We start from the raw sequence: 18,980 nt of genomic DNA, 5'->3' as shown, positions 1-18,980 counted from the left end.
CAGGTTCAAAATCAGCAGTTGGTCAGGACTAATTCAAATAAATAACCTATTCACAAAATGGACTGAAGGTCAGTGGGTACTGAACTCAGGCAGTCATACTGAAATTAAAAAAAAAAAAAAAAGAAAAAAAAGCTTTTTTTTAAGCATTCTTAAAATGCTGGTAATGAGAGAATTACTTCTTTTTTAAGTGTTTGGAATTGGAAACTGCAATACATTTTTTAATATATATGTGTTAAAGTGATGACACGTGGAACATGAACTTTAAAGTCTCACTCACCTTTACTTCACTAATTTCATATGCCAGATGGTTGCAGATGTTTCTAGGTAGCTGAGCCTACTAGAGAACTCATGGCTACTTTTGTCCCAACTTGTTCCTCTGCTAAAAATATGCAACAACATTCTTTGCTGTCTTATTAATAACTGTAATACAATATTAAGTTAATATTAATATAATGCAATCCAGGTCATGTAGAAAGTGATGACAGAGGTGTAGCAGCTGGCACCTATTTCTCTGAGCCAGTAATGAAGTAATATCCTAGCACATGAGTAGAGCCTGCTGAAGCACTGTTTATCAAAGACGGTGTACAGCCCCAGTCCTGACCGCTTGGGGTCACTGAAAAATTCATGGCACTTTTTGAAACAGTAGACGTGCTAACCCACCATGGCTATCTTCCAGCCAGCGTAACTGCTTTCTTTTGAAGTTTCAAATAGGTACAATAACCTTCACTTCCAATCCTGTTATATCTGTGGACCGTTTAAATAGATGTTGCAGAGAGGTGTAAACATTTCAACAGCCAAGAAAGCAGACAGCAGAGTTCACTAGCATTGTCACAGGTGATACACGATGGAGAGGTGATGAGGCGCGACTGCCCTCCTATACCCAGTGAGGGCATACACAGCGGCACAGGGATTCTAACACTCATCCTCACAACCCAGTGAACAAGATCAGATGGAAAGAAAAGGGATGCTGATTTAGACCCTTATTACTTACGAGGTAGGATGGCTGCAGAAGCACAAAGAAAAAGAGAAAACTATTCCAGAGTTTTGAAAAGGCATATTTGTATTTGGAACAACACGGGAAGAAGTGAGATGGCACCATGCCAAATCCCACTTGACCAAGTTCACACTCTGATCATTCCTTGAGTAACACAGGTACAGATCAAAGTCTGCTTAAGGGTGGACTGCAGTACTGCAATCTTCATAAAGTACTTCTTGAAGAGTTTGGAAGAAAGGAGATATCTACAACTAGTTTTAAAAGAAAACTACAAAATTCGTAACTGCAGGTACAAGACTTGGGGAATTATAACAGTGAGGACTAACTTCTTGTTCACCTCTTCCTTTGTTTGATTGCAAGTAGTCAGTAAATGTATGGTACTATAAGTTTCCAGATGCTGCATGTGACTAATCTGTGATTTGAAAATTTAACAGTACTGTGAGAACAAACTAGCTGCCATCATGCTTTCTTCCTTCTTCCTTAAAATCAAGTTCTACAAAGACTCTTAAGCTATTAGCAGCTAAACTAATAGAAACCCCCAGGAAAGAAGGGTCAAATTCAGTAACTAGAGCTTTAATGTATGTCCACTGCTTTTACAATTCATTTTTGAAGCCTAAAGCAAACACCTAAATTGAACTATAACTTGTCAAAAGTCATACCTTGCAAAGAACTTAAAAGACCTCTTACATTAAACAGTCTGAGTATAAATGCTGAAAGCCCAGCATCTGATATTTACTTAGATCTGCTGTACTGGAATCTTTCCTTCTTTGAAGGCCCGCACTGCAGAAGATAACAAGCTGCAGAAAATGAACAGCTTTTCACAGTTGTGCTTCTGAACATGTGTTCATATTGCCTCAGAACAGCATTTTTCATACTGATCTCTGATGCAGCTCATGCTTTCAAGTCAAAATACAGAGCTGGATTCGGCCCTGTTTACACTAGTAAACACTTCTGTAGAAAATTCAAACATACACAATCACTACAGAGTCAGTATCTTGAAGCATGGGGCTTTGTAAACTCCAAAAATACTTGGCTAAATCTAGAGAACTTTGAAAACCCACTGGAAATAACTGTTCCATTTTACTCCCTCTTCTCTTGAAGAATAAGGCCTTACCTTTACCTGCCTCGCCTTGAGAGCACTTGACTAAAATATTCCTCAACCGCCCCAACCCATTCCTTAGCCATAATACTTGCAGGAGATATCAGCCAGTTTCCCATCTCTGTGGGACCTTTTCCCCAGGTAGGACAATATTCTAATTTTCATCTTCTATAGTTAAGCTCCTGCAAAGAGCATAACAACCAACCCAAAACCGCTTTCTTCAGGGAACGGCTTTTCTACTTACCCTTACATCCAGCAGGATCTGTATCCAAGCAGTCCTCTCCTCTTCTCCTGCACAGCCTCTATAAATCAAGGCATTTCAGAATACAACTGTGCTTCAAGGAAACCAAGGGAAAGGAAGCCAGTTGGTAGGTTTTCTGCTCTCAGAAAAGCTGAAGTCTATGCTAGGATATATCCTGGCACTGAGTTCAATGCCAGGGCTGAGCTCAATGCCAGGACACAATCTGGTGAACAGTCCTTGCTATCAGTTTTCATCCCACCACACCCCAGAATCAGCCATGGCCTTTAATCTAGCATTAAATCACTACGGTTGAAGATGGAAATCTGGACAGTTTGTTTATGAATGAAACTGGAATCCCTCTAGCGCTCATTGGATTTATTTGCTTACACCACTTTTTTTCTGCATGACACTGTTCCTACTTATAAATTCTTGGAAGAGATTTGAACACAGCAGTTGCCTCCAGTTGCCTCAGAGGGAACAAGAGGTCAGAACAACTATCCTTATACCATTCTCTCTCTCTCTTCCCAATGGGACTATCACTACACCATATGCAATATGTGATCTTTTTTTGTTTTTCCATTACTATTCAAAGTATTCCCATTACATTTCCTTCCTAAATTAAAAGGCATAATTTCCTGTATTATTATTGACACATATTTCTTACAGAGCTGCCCTAACACTGGACAGTACAGTGGGATGTGAAAACAGAATATGATAACATACTCAGCATGCTGTAATTATATGAGTAAGTTTGGAAGAGCTCTAAAAAAAGCATGCCACTTGACATTGGCCACGTATATATATCTCCACTCTCCTGAATGACCCTGTGTCAGCAAGTCAGAAGTATCAAGTAACTCAAAGCAATTCAAAACCAACAAATCCAAAGTACCAAATTAGATTCAACTAACATTATTGGCACTGGGCCTGAACCACAAACTTAAATCCAGTTCTTAATTTTCCCAAGGTTCACAGGAATGGGCAAAAGGGACATGTGAATTCAGACTCCAGATTAGATCCATTTCTTGTTAGTACAGTACTGAGACAGAGAGATCTATAATATGGAGAAACAAGGCAGTAAAAGCCAGATCCTCAATGGCACTATGGCCAATTAAATCTATATGAGCAACCCATAAAGGCTGTTACACAGCTTAGTTACTTAACAAGAATTTTTGGATGTCACTAAAAATACTAGAGTAGAACTCATGGTGCTTAATTGCATCTACATGTGTCACCAACTTGGTGAAACCAGTACCTAGGCATCCTAAACTACATGTGATACACAAGGTGAGCATCCCTGATCATAGTGCCCTGTGGAATTCAATTGGGCACATGTGCTCCGGGCATACCTTTACACACACAAGGCAGAACAGAGTGCAACACAACGTACAGTAAGCATCTTCATCTAAAAATATGGCTGTAGGAAAAGGTGTGTGTATGGAGAGAAGCAGGAAAATAGGGAGCAGCAGAGGTTACAGTTAGGCACCTAATTCCAAGGGAAAGGAGGATTGCAGATATCTTTCTCCTCAGCTTACTCTATCAGTTGATTTAGCTGCTTCACATCATCCACATACTCGATGCACTCAGGGCAGTAAATCCCACTCCTAGTCAGTGTTCCTGGATCTTAGTCATCTAACTCTTACACGTTCATCCACAAGAAGCTCAAAACATTGCCAGTCAGAAGATACTTTACAGATGAAGACTTGCTTCCAAATCCAATTATACTTCTAAGTTTAAAAAGAAGAAGAACTAAAACCAACTTATGAAAGCAAGAGTTGTATTTCAAAACAACCGGACTGAAAAAAATGCTGCACTTTGGGGTCCAACTGTAACATTTGTTGGCTACAAAAAAGCTAATAATTCTAAGAAAGCTCAATACATCAAAGTATTTTATTAATAACTTAATAATATATTAATAACTTACAATATACAAGTCATTTTTTATTAACCACAAAAAAAACTGTCATCATTAGAAATTTCAGCTCAGTAATGATGGAATCTTACACCCACTGAAGTCAACTGGATTCCCTCTGCTGACTTCAGTCTATTAAGCACATGCCACAGCAGTACATCATTTACACAGAGATATACAAATCAGTGAGTGATCTGAAGGCAGCAAACTGGCACCTCACTTTTAGAGAATAAGCAAATATCCATTTAAGGAAAAAGATAACAAATCTAAAACTGATGAAAGAAAACAATCACAGATCACTCTTCTGCAGAACTCACTGACAAAAAGGCCAACAGTTCAGAAGATTTCAGGAATGATTTAGACATGGGTGTTACTACTTCTCTGAGCTATAAACTCCTAAGTCTATTTCAAAATACCTGGCATGAGTCACCATCCAGATATTAAATGGACCATTAATCCATTAGTTCACTAATTTTCAAAGTAATTAATTAATCACTCAAGCCCCCTCTATGTCAAATTGAACTGACACCTAAATGTCACCCTACACTCTGCTTTGACAGCTGCATTCCTCAGAGATCACAGGGTTCAGGACAAACTCTGGGAGAAGTGGGAAAAAAAGCATTCTTGGTCAAGTAATGGGGTGATCTTCTAGAGAAGATCAGGCGAATATTCTTGAGGAAGAGCAGCAAAAAAAAAAAAAAAAAAAAGTTCCCTTGCCCCACCTCCAAAAAAGAAAGCAGAAAGCCTTTCCTGAAAAAGTGACACATATCAGTCTGTTCTACAAAACCACAAAACAACAATTATCTAATAATAATCACAGAAAAGTTGCAGTAACAGAGGAAAAACCAGAACTACGCTTTAGACATATCCAGTAAAGGTAAACAAGCCTAATCAACTTTCTCTCCCCCCCACTTTTTTTTTTTAAAAAAAAAGTAAAATGTAAGAGAACACCAAGAGACATAATTAAGGCACACTAGAAATAGGCCCTGATTCTGCAAACACAAAGGTAACTTTAACCATGTAAACACATTTCAGTGAACCTACGCACATAATTAAAATAGCAGAAACAAATGCCTGCAAGAGTCAGAACCTTAGATTAAAAAGTCATGGGGACAGAAACTGCCTTTAGCAGAGTAGCTGTCTTTTAATAACTGATTTTGTAGCACCACTAGAGATTTATATCATCTTTCATCCAAAGTGCTCACGTCCAGTTTAAAAACTTCAGCTAAACTTCAAAAACACACTGTGCACTGAAACAGAGGATGAGAGCTAAATGTATGTAAGTGACCAATGGATTTTGGGTGGCTCCTAAGACACCAAACCCTGGTAAAGGCTAGCAAATGGTTATAAAAAATGTCAAGACAGTATTCAAAGGAACATAAAACACTACACAGCAGAATACTCTTGAAAAATGAGGCTGATTTAACTGTAAATCCAGATTTTAAACTATCTTTTTATTCTAATTCATTAGGTATCAGAATCTACCCTTCTCTTAATTAGTTTTGACTCCAGAAAAAAAGCCTTCCTTGGAAACAATGGGACCAGGCTCTGAATTAGGGACTACTGAGCACATGAAAACAGAATTGACCCAGTGCACCAAGGACTTCCAAAGTTTTTGTGCATTAGGCAGAGCTCTGTTCTCTGGATGCTGTATCCTTGGCAACTATTATGCAAGAAACTGTTCTACAAATACAAAACTTCTGTCTGCTCCAGGAGCTTTTCTCCGAAATACTTTTATTGGGGTTTGGATATCCTTAAAGCTAAGAGCACACACAGCCCTTTGTCATCCTCCCACAAGCTCCCAAGAGCAAGGTATAATGCAACAAGTGATTTTAAGAGAGTATTTTCCTCCCACTTCATCCTAGAGAGAGAGTTTCACAGCTTTTACTCTGCTTTCTTCTGTAAAAAAAGAACTGGACACTTTTCCTATTTTCTTCAGCATACTCTGCAGAACTAGCACACAGATAAAAAACAATAAGGAGGAAAACAATGAAAGGACATTATTATAATGTCAATCAATGGCATTGTTTTGAAAATCTAAAATTCAAATAGCATGCCCGGGTGCCTGACTTCAAGGACGGAATTACAGATGCTAGCATACGTATTAGAAGAAGTATGCAAGCAGAGATAGGTAAGATTTTACAACGGTTGTGGCAGCGACATGCAGCAGTATCAATTCTTTCAAGGACAGCAGACATACTGCAATTTTTATGAAAGCCCTTGCTGTAACTGTCTAGCTCCTAAAACCTTACCACAGCAAAGCTCAAATCCTGCCTGCATGAATGTGCTCCTCACAGTTCAGCTGTCCGTCCCACCTAACACGTTATTTTGCAAAATCCCACGGTATTCAGAAGGGATGTCTAACATGGGACAGGCATGTCAGATTTCATACCCAACTAGGTGTTCGTGTTTCCCCACCACCACCCCGATTGCTTTGAAAAGTATACTGAAGTTGCAGCTAACGCCTATGGGGTAGGTGTCCTTCAAGGCGTTTGGGGGGGAGAAAACTTCAGCCGGGCGCAGGTGCCCCGGCCCCGCGGCCCAGCCAGGCCGGACCGTCCGGCGGGGCCCGCGAGAGCAGCAGCCAAAGTCCGCGGGCACCTCGCCGCGCACCCCGGCAGCCCTTAAACTGATGTATCCCCAGAGCGAGGGGCCACAGCGGCTGGAAACAGCCCCCAGCCCCGGGGCGGGCGCTCCCCGCGGCCCTTCGCGCCGGGCGCCCCCGCACGGGGGGACCCCGGCCCCGCTCTGCGGCAGCGCGCCGCACTTCGTCCCGGTTTACTGTTACCGGACTTTATTGTTATTTTATTGTTCCCGGGAGCCGCGGGGAAGGGTCAGCCTTTCTCTCAGTGAACTCCGCCAGCGGCTGGGATGGCGGCGCCAGCAGCGGCTCTTTCCCCTGCGAACCCCCTCCCGGCCCCGGCGCCCCCGGCCCCACGTCGCCCCCTAACTTCATCCCCCCCCCCCCCCCCCCCAGGCCACCGGCCTCGCACAGCGCAGTCCCCTGCCGCTTCCCAGCCCCCGCCACCCGCGCAGGGAAGTTTCTACAGCGCGACCCAGCACGGCACGACAATAAAATAAGGCGAGACGCAGCAGCGAGGCGCCGGGGGCAGCGCCTGCCGCGCCCCCCTCACCTTCTGCGGGGCGCGGAGGAGGCGGTGCACGGCGGGCAGCTGGGTGGCGAGCGGGATGTCCTCGCGGAAGGTGTACAGCGGCGGCCGGGTGGGCTCGGGGAAGTTGGTGCTGTTGAAGGGGTCGGTGTCATCCAGGAACTGCACCCGGCAGACCAGCGTGGTGGCCATGGCGTGGCCATGCAACGGCGCGGCCGAGTGGCGGCGAGCGCCGGTAGAAGCGCAGCCCCTCGGCGCGGGCAACCCGGCGCCGCACGCCGGCCGCGGGGCTGGGAGGCGGCCCTCCCCCAGAGGCCGCAGCTCCCCCCGCCCGGCGCCGCTTGGCAGCCGCCCGGCTCCCCGCCTTGCGGCACGCAGCGCGCCCAGCACAGCACAGCGAGCGAGCTCAACGCCGCCGCGCCGAGGGGCAGCGCCGCATGGCCCCCTCCCGCCGGGATCCGCGTGCCCTTCAGGCCGAGCGGCGAGCGAGCGGCGCGGAGCCGGAGCCGGAGCCGGAGCCGGAGCCGGAGCCGGAGCGCGGTGGCGGCTGCAGCACCCCCATGCCCGGCCGCAGCGCGCCGAGCGGGCAGCTGGACTGCCGCGGCCGGCGCAGGCAGCCCGGCAGCGCCGGGCGGCAGAGGGCGGCGAGCGCCCCCCTGCGGCCGCCGCCCGCCCAGCCCGGCGAGCCCTCCCCGTGGCGGGGGGGGCCCGCCCGGCATCCCTGCCCCCGCCGCGCCGGGGGGAGGCGGGAGCCCGGTGGCCTCTGCAGGGATCCTCCCGCCATCCCTTCCTCGGTGGCGGTTGTGGGCGCCTCTCCCCCGCCCGGGCTGAGCGGTCGTTGCCTCAGGGGGGAATAACGGTCACTCGGCGGGGAATAACGGTCGCTCGGCCCCGCGGCCGGCGGGCAGCGCCGGCTGACGGGCACCCCCGCCGCCGCTTTTCTCGGGGGATCTGTGCAGAGGAGGTGCGGGAGACACCTCTTCCCTGAGCAAATAAACTAGCGGGCCGGGCTGCACGGTCAGCTTCAGCCCCTGGCGCTGCAGGCAAGGGAGCAAGGCGAGCGGGCAGCCCCAGGCACCCGCGCAAGGCCCCTGTCCAGGTAAGACGGGATATAAATGGCTATGTTCATATGTAACTCCATCCAGTCACTGCAAACATCCAAAGTTTCCTATGCCTTTTGTGTAACACTTAGTTTGAAAGGAAGCTTTAAATGTCACCTTCAAAAAATCGGAAACTAACCTGAAATCTGGGTATTTGACCAAGGGCTTTTATTTTCCTCTACTTACACAAAGCCCTCTTAATTCTCTAGGCAATGGTTCTATGCATCTGGGCTTTATTTGGCTTATCGAGATGTACATCCAAGGCTATTTTCACAAAATCCAAGAGATTTCCTTGCATACCACCTGATTTCTTCATGACTTAGGCCCATTCTTCCCTCTCGCAGGGATAAAACATGGGAAAAGTACCTTGTGTTCAGGTAGGTTCGGAGGTTCAGAGCCCGGAATCGCAAACTTCTTGAATCTGCATTTTGTAATCAAATCTACAACCTGGGATTGCAGGGATCAGGGATAAATGTGCCCTGGTCTTCATTCTTAGGGGCACAGAAAGCAGCAGAAGAAACATAATATAAGGTGCAGGCTAAATAAAGAATATGAAGTATCTCACTGAAGCGGGGAATTGAGGGCCTTTCCACACAGTGAATATCTCCCCAATCTCTCAGCCCTTCAGGATGCAACCTGCTTCGTGGCTGTGGTCATGACTGCCTCATCCTTTGTAGGGCTGTAGGACAAGAACTGTAATACTGTGAGAAATGCCGGGACTTACCCCGGAAATGATGCATCTTAAGCAAGAAAGCATGATCTCTAGATCATAGCGTTCACAAAAAGCAACTGTTTCCTGCCCAAAATGATTGCTGGGTTGGGAGCCATTTGTCAGCTCTTGGGCAAAAGGAGTTTTTTGTTCACCCACAGTCTGTCCCGCTGTTCCTGTTATGCGCAGGACTAACTTGTCATGATTTGGTTTTGCTCACAGTTGTGCATATGTTCAGAAAAGAGCAGCCAACATAAAGATTACCAAAATCAGGAAGGACTTTAAAACTCAGAAGCTATTTTACAATTTCAGGTATTTCACAGATGATACTTTATTGACTTTTTCCTTCTCCTCAGCTTGGACAATGAAAAGGCCCTACATTATTTTACCCCCCCCCCCCCCACAGTAGTAATTCTCGTGCACCATCACAGGCTACACCTAATGAGTTCCTGATTTTAAGTTTTATATGTAAGCAGAAAAACGTTCACCTTAACATATTGAACATGTGTTGAAAATAATGAAGTATTTTTGTGCATAAGAATTTTAGTTAAACATAACCAATTTTATGACACCTTCTTTAAAAATACTTCCAAATTAAAATTCATATTTCACAAATAAATATATTTTGTACCTGCTTTACTGGTGACAAATTAACTTCTAGATCAAACAGTATTATTGTATTCTTCATATCTGTCTGCTTAGGCATATTGTACATTTCTGTCACCATGTAAAGTCAAGATCAAATAGGACATTTTTGGCTCTATCATAATTTACGTAATTACAATTTTAACGGACTTTTTACCTAGCAGAATATTTATGTTGAACTTTCATTTTCAGAAAACACACTTGTACCTTTGCTGTTTATTTGTGACGAATATTAGGTGGTATAAGATCGCAATAATTGGATTAATCCTGACTTTGACTAAATTAATCCACAGTACATGTCTCCTTAGAGAGACACTGATATTTTGACGGCGATTTTAAACAAATTGTGGAAGCCAAGATTTTATATATTGCCTATGTGACAACATCAGCTACCTTTCCTCCAGTACTGGAAAATGAAAACAAAGGATGAGTGCAATCCTTGTGGCCAACAGAGACAGGGTGACGCTAGGAGCCAACATCAACACATCTGGCCGCTGACTATAAATCCCATAAGAAGGAATTATAGTTGTATATAATGATTCTTCGATTGAATTTACAAATATGAGGTGGAGAGTGTAGATACTTGCTACGACCACGTTACTGGAGAGAAAATATAGCAGTATGTAAGTGAAAGAATCTTTGAATCAGCCAGAGCTTTAAGTTGCATCTACCTATACGTTTTCCCTATTGTAAACTTCCCCAAAAGACTACAGACCTTTGAATTTCAGAAGCTGGATTTTATTAGAACGTGGATTAAAACAATGCAGTTTTATAGAGAAAATGCAGATCTGCTGCATAAGACAGAATAACATTAAAAGGTCAGTATGTACATGTGTATAGAGAGAGAGAGAGAGATGTATATATGTATAAATTCAACTTCTGAATTTCCTACTTTTCAACATACTCTGCACAGGCCTTCTGGATCCGTAGTCTGTCTCTTTCCATCACCTTCAGCCATGGCTGTGTGTTTGCTCCCTCCTCTTCCTAGCAGCCACCAGTTTCTGTTCCTGCTGCAGAGTCATACTTTTCCTTTGAAAAGTCCTTCCCCCACCTCTAGTGTGTTTTGCGGGAGAACACATTCTCCTATCCTTCCACAAGGTTGTATTTATCCAGTGCAGCAGCTAAACCAAGGCAAGTAAGCAACTTTCCTGCTTGCCATCCTTTTAAGTGAACATAGATGGCTTTTAGAAGAACTTAACACAAAGTAAACTACTAACAAACAGATACTGTCTGTCAGAGGTACGCAGCATGCGGCAACACAGGCGTTACATCTGGAAAGAGAATTGGAGACATGACAACAACAGTATATATGATTGTCTCACCCCATTTCTCATCACAGAAGAGAAGAGCCTAAAGAACTTCTCAAAAAGAGAGATTGTTTTTCTCAGTCACACTGAACAAAATCATCGGGGGCAGTCAGAAGCTGTAGGGAATCCTCAGCAGAAGCTCAGTGCTTGTGCATTTGGAGGTGTCATGGTGTAACAAGTCAGGGCCCTCTCCTTTTCCAGCATAGGCAAGCACGACAAACTGTATTACTTGCTGACCTTGGGGTCTGTTAGTCCATTGCACAAGCAGTTTCCAAAAAAGCAAAGCTTGCACATGATCAAGTAAAGTTCACAGTTTTTAGCTCCCAAGTTCTTATTACAAAAACACAAGGGAGAAATCCTTCTTGCACACACATACTTTAGGAATGAAACATAACATAAGAGTTTTCATTTAGGGCTGATTTATTCTTCTTAACTCATCCCATTATTGGCATTTTTAAAAAATACATTGTTGAATGAGTTAAGATGGTGTGTTGAGCTCAAATTTGAATTTCATTATTGTTGAAACCTGAATGTTAAAATAACATAGGTTTTTGTCTTTAATTTCCTCTTTTTTATTAAAAATAAAAAATATATGTTTGATGGGAAGTTATTAAAAGCATATTCTTTAAACCAAGGACCACCCGGACACAACATAAATATGTATTTAAGCAATTTTTAAAAAATGATACTAGGTATCTGAGCAACTGGAATAGCTCCAAAGAAATATTAGTTTTTCCAGTATGTCATCTTGTCAATACTTATCTAGAATGCACGATCGTGAAATTACAGTGTAAGCGTGTGAAGTGGCCAGTTCATCTCTATATTTTGGACAGATTGAACTGCTCTCCAAATTTCATTTTTCAGCTTCAATCCAGTTTTAGTTATGGGAGAACAAAAGCAACTTTAACTTCCATGCTTTATTCACTTAGGATTAATAAAGCTGAAAAATAGCAGTCCTTTTGGTAATGGTAATCAAAATGGACTTGTAAACCACTGGAATTAAACTATGATAATGGAGGTGCTGACAGATCCTTTACCATAGTGATGGGAACAGTATTTCTGCCTTATCCACACTATAATCTGTAAATAAAACTTAGTTCTCTTAGCGAGGTGAGGAAAGTGATTTATCATCATCGTTAATGTGGACAGGCAAATAACATAGCAGACCTTTCAAAATTTGAAGCGTAAGTGAAATCTGGTCTGTCATGAGACCAAGAATAATACTGTATATTTATTCAGCTTCCTTCATCTAAGGATCCCAAAGCACTTTCTTACCATTATTTAATCTTGCCAGCTCATTCCCACCCTACAGATGGGGAAACTGAGGAGCAGGTAGCTGGAAGACACTATTCTAATATGATATTTTTTAGAGAAGGCAGTTTTCTACTGATTGCAATGGGGTCTGAATTGGGTGTTATATGGCTGCGTCACAGAACATGTCTGCCTCAGGACCTAATAAAGCCCACCTTAAAAGACAGCTTTATTTTCTGGAGGACTTGTAATGGCCCAGAGGATTGTCAGTGGTCTGAATCAAGCTTTATTTGCTGCATCACACATTCAAATTCAATTGATTGTTACTGAAAATGGTTCTTATGTCGTGGCTGGTTACTACTGTGTGTTAAGTAATTGGTGGTGAAGATGGGTTCAGGGTATACAATGCAAAAATCACCATATGCCCAAAGATCCTGCACAAATATGCAAAAACAAAGACCTTCATTTTCCCATGAATCATACTGTCTCAGGAAATAATTTGTTAGACTTCTGAGGGTGATCCCACAGAGTTCCCTTTCTTCTGTGTAAGCTCTTCCTCTTAAGTAGCCAACTCTCAAAGATACTATCATTGTTGAAAAGGCAGAAAAGTAAGGTTTCTCATGTGTGCATATATGATGTGAACATTGCACAGTGCCTTTTGATAGTCTTTGGTTACACAAGCACGCTCACAATCTTTTACAGGACTCCTACCTCATTCAGCACATAGGCAAGGGGGCTTAATTCACATGCACTGATATCTTATTTCAGCTTCACTGTTCAGTGCTCAAGGCCTCCTCCTGCCTTATCCATTGCATGCTACTTAAACCCTGTCCTGATGACAGAGCTAATTTCCTCAAGAGATTTTCCCCAGTGCTCAGTGCTATAGCAGATGAATGCTTCGCAACTATTCATGAATTTATTTTCACAGCACTCCTCTGCAGGGAGGAAATAATTTTACCCCCATTTTATGGATGGAGTGTTATCAGACAAAATGGAGACTAAGTCAGAAGTAACTGCCACTGTTAGCTGCCCAAGCCTGGGGTGCCTATGACTGGATTCCGAAAACTACTAGAATGCTGTGTGTTAAAAGTACAGCTGCCAGTGGCCTCAGCTTAGGCTGGATGCACTGGCTCTTCTGCAAATAACACCAGGCTTCCCAGAAAAGAAGGAAACACGTCCAGTGACATGCTGAAAAGTTCGTTGTGACTTTATCAGTGGAGTGGAATTTTACTGTAGCAGCATTTGCAGGTCTTAATCATGAGATCCCCTTGCCCAATTCCAGAATTCACCAGATTCATTCACTTCTAAGTTCCTCAAAAAATGAGGGGGAGTCTTCCAGTTTGAAGAAAACATGGGGGAGTGTTCATATTAACTTACATAAACATGTGAAGTGACTGCAGATAATCCAGCATTATTTAACTTGACGTAAAAAGTCCTGCGCTGATATAAACATCTCAATGCAAAATTACTGGTTATTAGCTTTGTAAACACAAGATCACAAACAATTTTTCAGGGCAGTTAAATCAGTAGAATATTAGTCTTGATTAGTGACCAATATCACTTATTTCGGAGTAAAGAGCAAGAGGCCTCACCGTAAGAAATTGCAAGATAATACGTATTTTTTATGATAATCATTTAGTAGATGGTTTTGTGTGTTCTACAACAGTTTTAATTTTTAATATTCTTCTTTAATATCTGGACTTTTCTAAGTCCAGGTGTTCATATCGGTGTAAACACTCAGGCCTTTCTTGTATGTTGTTATATATTTGACCACACCACTATCTCCTAGCAAAGAGTTCTACAGGCTAAGCATATGTGGTTTTTTTAAAGTGTCCCCTTTCATCAGTTTGGAATTCCCCTATTTTTGGTTGTCTTGAAAGTTTGCATTACAGTAAAACTACACAAATATTAATATTTAATATTTTTCTATGACATTTATTATTTTAAATACTTTCATCATTTTCATTCTTATTCACTTCCTCTCTAATATAAACATGTCTAATGTTTTCTTCCTCTCTTCACATGGAAGTTTTACATTCCTCTGCTATTTTTTAAATCCACCTCTGAACATGCTCTGGTTTTGCTTATATTTTGGGGAGTGGGATGATCAAAATTGGACAGAGAACTGTAAGAGTAAGAAGAAACTTCCTCTATAAAGCCATTTCGATATTTTCTGTATTACTTTTCATCCCATTCGTTATGTATCCAAATATTTTTATTTATTAATTTTTCACCTTTCAGGCCCCTGGTGTGCACAGAGCAAGAGTCTCATCTAACTCAACACAGTAAAACCACGATATTTTCCTGCAATGGGCATGATTCTTATGGGATCTAATAAGAAACTACCAGACGCAAATGGATTCTTCCAATATAAAGCAGATATACATTGCATATTTTAAGTTTTCTGGATAATTTGTAAGAGAGACTGGTCTTACCTCATCTCTCTTGTGTTAATGTTTGTGCACATAAAGTCAGTCATAAATGTTTGTAGGCATAGGCAAATGGAGAACTCCTGCATACCACATACTTATGGGAGCAATTATCTATTTTTCTCCTGGGTTGCAGAACTCCATTTTGAACACTGGCTTTTTAATGACTTGCTAAATATTCCTTGTTGGGATTTTTAGTTAAAATCTACTTCTTAAGAGCTGAATGGGCCAAGAATCTTGTCATCTTTGGACCAGTGAGCTGTTTTCTGTTTTGTTAACTTTTAATGTCATATACCTGGGTTATAGTCTGAGTTTGATGCTGGAAAGTCTAAGCAAATGTCTGTTTTCCTTTACTTAAGGAAAAACTAAGGCATCCCTAAGTACTCCAAATGGATATAAGAAACCTGTTTTACTGGTTCAAACTTATAGGCCCAGTCCTTGGACCTGTGCCAGTTGGTGCCAATCGTCTAAGGAGTTTGCCTTCTTATTTTGGGTTTCAACTTAGTCCTTTGGACTTGGGCTAAGTAGCTAAAAAAACAAAACAAAACAAAAAAAACAGCAGAAAGCCCGCAGAAAGGTTGCTTGTCTGTCCCCTTGAACCGTCTTAGGTAAAGAGGGAAAACAGTCACACTTCTACAACTGTTTCTTTAAAAGTGTTTGCAGTGCCGGATGGTCAAAACAAATAGGCTCTTCTGAAAGGGCTCACTCTCAAGCTCTCATCTGGAGCAGAAGGTGGCACAAGGTCAACTCAACTCTCAACTTAGGCGGAGTCTCAATATTAAGAAGCTTTTGATATGCTCTCAAAGAAATGATGTGAGCCCAAAACTTGGAAACATTGTATTCACATGAGAAGTCTTTGACACTAGTGAAGCACTCAGGCTTTGAACTAAACACAAGGGCAATGTTTGTAGGCTCAGTGATGCCAAAATTCATCTCCCAACAAGAAAGAGTGATAGCAAAATTTAACTAAGTTGAGCTCTTCATATATCCTGAAGATCTCACTTTTGATCCTAACATCTGTTGGTTATACTATAGTCATAAAATTTTTAATCAAGCAAAATAAACCCCTTCAAGGAACTGCTTAGTTTGTACAATTCCTAAAATTCTTCTGGATACTAGTGTATGCAGCTTACCACTGGAACTGTTAAGTCAGGAGGCACTACCGTGTTGGCTGAGGCAAGCTGCAGGAATAGATTTCACTGATTTAGGAAGGCAGCCGGCATTTTCTTCTCGTGAAGTGTTAGTTGAATGAATTAAATCAAATCACTTTATGAAATGATACTTGTATTAATATTGAAAATGTCCTCTGATTGGAAATTCATTTGCATCAGAATGCTGCCCTCTGCTTGTTAGTCCTTGATTGTACAAAGGTACAATACATATGTGAAAAGCTTTTCGGTTTGATTTTTTCCCCTTACCTGCTGAACACTGCTGGAACAATGCAAATAACCTGTAGATCTCTGCTGAGATAAAGGGTAGTGAAGAGATTTTTTCCTTAAGGCCACTGTGTTCAAACAGACCCGGTAGCTCCTACTAAACCATTTAAACAAGATTACTTTACCTCTTCTTTCAAGACCCCAAGTAAATGCATGTTAGAGCATGAGTATTGGAAGCTAATGAGGCTGCAGCTAGAATGAGTCACATGTAACGTGGACAAAGCACAGATGGCTGAGGAGGATAGCAGACAGTTTTCCTGTTAGACAGAAAGATAGGGAGACTCTGACAAAATTCAGCTAGGATCTAGATAAAGAGGGGGAGATTCCTGATTCCCAGTGGATACACAGATTACTGCATCAAGGAATGAGCTATCAGCATGAAACCGCTCATTCGCAGACTGCATTGGCAGTAAAGACTACACCAACATTTACACTGACAGCGTCTTATTTTGCTGCAGTCTGGCCATCCCTGGACTTGTCCAGATGATGATATATGTCACTTGCACAATGTTCAGATTTAATATGAATTAATATGTTGCCCTGGGGGAAAGAACTAGATAAGCCAGATGATTGATAGTCAACTATCTGGTATTCAGCAGTTTGAACTGCACAACAATGTCTCTTAGCTTTTTAAGTAGACTGAATACAAGCATTTGCTTAATACTGATTTTCTTTCTTAAAAACATTTCTCAAGATATCACAGACATCCTGTAACTTTCCTTCTTTCTATCTTCATCTAAAATTATACTGGCTATGGACCAAAAATCAAAGCAACAGTCAAAATCCAAGAATGACTAGGACTGCAAAAATCTGTGTGGAAAAACTGATAAACCCCTAACAATACTCATTTTGCTTTCTTCTCAGTGGTAAGACTGCTGTTCATACCTGGAACATAAACCATTGTTTTGTAGTATTCAGACAGTCCATCTTTTGAATCTTAATAGATTAGAACCATCTTGGAACAGTTTCCGTGATGTGGTTGTATGTCTTCCAAATCCAAGCATGACTGGAAAAAACTTGAATATGATTTTGTAGTGTTAAGAAGAAAATAGATGTGCTTCCTTTTCTTTGGGCACAATCTTAACTCCGTGTTCAGAGGAGATTTGCAGTCAGATTCCATGACAGCAGAATTTGGCTCCAAAAGAAAATAGGAGTTTGTGAACACTTACCTTCCTGAAAGTCCAAAGAAAGCAAAGAACATACATACACACGCACACACACACTATATATATAAGACACACATACATGGTTTTTATATATATATATAATTATTTTTCTGAAACAGGCAACTGTGTGATTTATGACTGATATATTTTTATACCCTATCTGCTGTTCCTAAAAGGAAAAGCAAGGTTAAATGCAGCTGATAATTCTGAAGACAAAGAGACAATGTATTAACCAAATTTAAAAGTATGGCAAAGCAGATGCATCATATTCAAACAATCTGAAAATTTGTTGTGCTTAGCTATAAAGATTGTCCTTATATGAGTTCATGATCAGTAACACTGTAATATCTGTGCATTTACATAGCAAGCAATATATCCTAATGGGCTTTACAGTTAGTAAAGAACAACACAAAATGCAAATCTCTTATTAATCTGGATTAAGTAGAGAAAACAAACTTGTTTTAAACCTAGTGTTATAAACAGAAGGTCTAATCCTGAGCCTGCTTACATAGGGGTGTTTAACTAAATACAGTAGAAATACTGTGTTTGTTCAGTGGTAGAGAACAAAGCAGGAGACAGCCCATTCCTGGCGAGCAAGTTCTACACACCACTGTGGAGGGGGGGGGTCCTTTGTAGTGAAACGCAGGACATGAAATATGGGCCATGGGATCACACACTCAATTAAAAAGCCAAAATCAACACAGGCGGGGAGCATTAGGCTCATTTGCTAATTATTCACTTCAGGCAAAGTCTGTTGTTCATATGATTTCAGAATCTGGGCAGCAGTATTTTTCACTGGATAAGTCCACATTCAGATCTGCCTCTAGACCAAACATGGGAATTTCTGATCCAAGCAGTGGCCACATCTGAGAACTTTGGATAAAATAGTATTTAGCTTTTGTCTAGAAGTTACGAACTGTCTGCAAGGTATAATGGCTTAAATTGACACATACCAAAAGATCACTAAAATTTCAATGGCTGTGTTATGCATCAAAAAGCAATTCTATAGACTACACTCAGGAGGATAACAATAACAGACTGTAAAATCAGATTCATTCAAATACTCAGGAATCCTGAGAGAATATCTGGCTGGTATTTTTTCTGAAGAACATTTATGTCATAAAAATATGCTATTTCATTGACACTGAAACAATTCAGGCAGATGTGTCAGTTTTTATAGTTTGAGTATTTTATCACATTTGGTCTGAACATTTTTGAGAGATAATGATGATGATCTTTCTGATCAGAGTGTGGGTGGCTAGAGAATTATGTTCTGTGAAAATCATCTGAAGGCTTGTGTTCAGTCCAGTATGAACAAAAATAAATGCTCAAACTTCAAAACATGTCAGGAAATGGAGCTGTCATCCTTAAGCTACCCTATATGGCAGTAATATTTTGCACAAATTGAAACTACAGTATAGTTTATCTTTTGGCCATGAAAAACTGAGTGATAAGAAATCAGCCCTAAAGTTTACTATTTGTGCATTTTACAAGGGCAAAGCTGAAATCAGCTAATATTCCTCATGTATTGAAAGTGGGATCTAGCTAGGGTACTGGATTGTCACTTTTATGAAGAAGACAGAA

The 18,980-nt window shown here is 41.6% G+C and overlaps 1 protein-coding gene across 9 annotated transcripts in view; it reads right to left on the bottom strand.

Moving 5' to 3' along the window:
* The window catches only part of FHOD3 (formin homology 2 domain containing 3), a 409,852-nt gene extending 401,847 nt beyond the window's left edge, over positions 1 to 8,005 (bottom strand). For all 9 annotated transcript variants that reach the window (XM_064506705.1, XM_064506703.1, XM_064506709.1 and 6 more), the window contains exon 1: positions 7,378 to 8,005. In XM_064506705.1, coding sequence (XP_064362775.1) covers positions 7,378 to 7,545 — 168 coding nt within the window. In that variant the 5' untranslated portion in view covers positions 7,546 to 8,005. The remainder of the gene's footprint in view (positions 1 to 7,377) is intronic.
* Positions 8,006 to 18,980: the final 10,975 nt, after the last annotated feature.

Source organism: Dromaius novaehollandiae, chromosome 2, assembly GCF_036370855.1.
Source record: "Dromaius novaehollandiae isolate bDroNov1 chromosome 2, bDroNov1.hap1, whole genome shotgun sequence".
Taxonomy (NCBI): domain Eukaryota; kingdom Metazoa; phylum Chordata; class Aves; order Casuariiformes; family Dromaiidae; genus Dromaius; species Dromaius novaehollandiae.
This window is presented reverse-complemented; position numbering and strand designations above follow the sequence as displayed.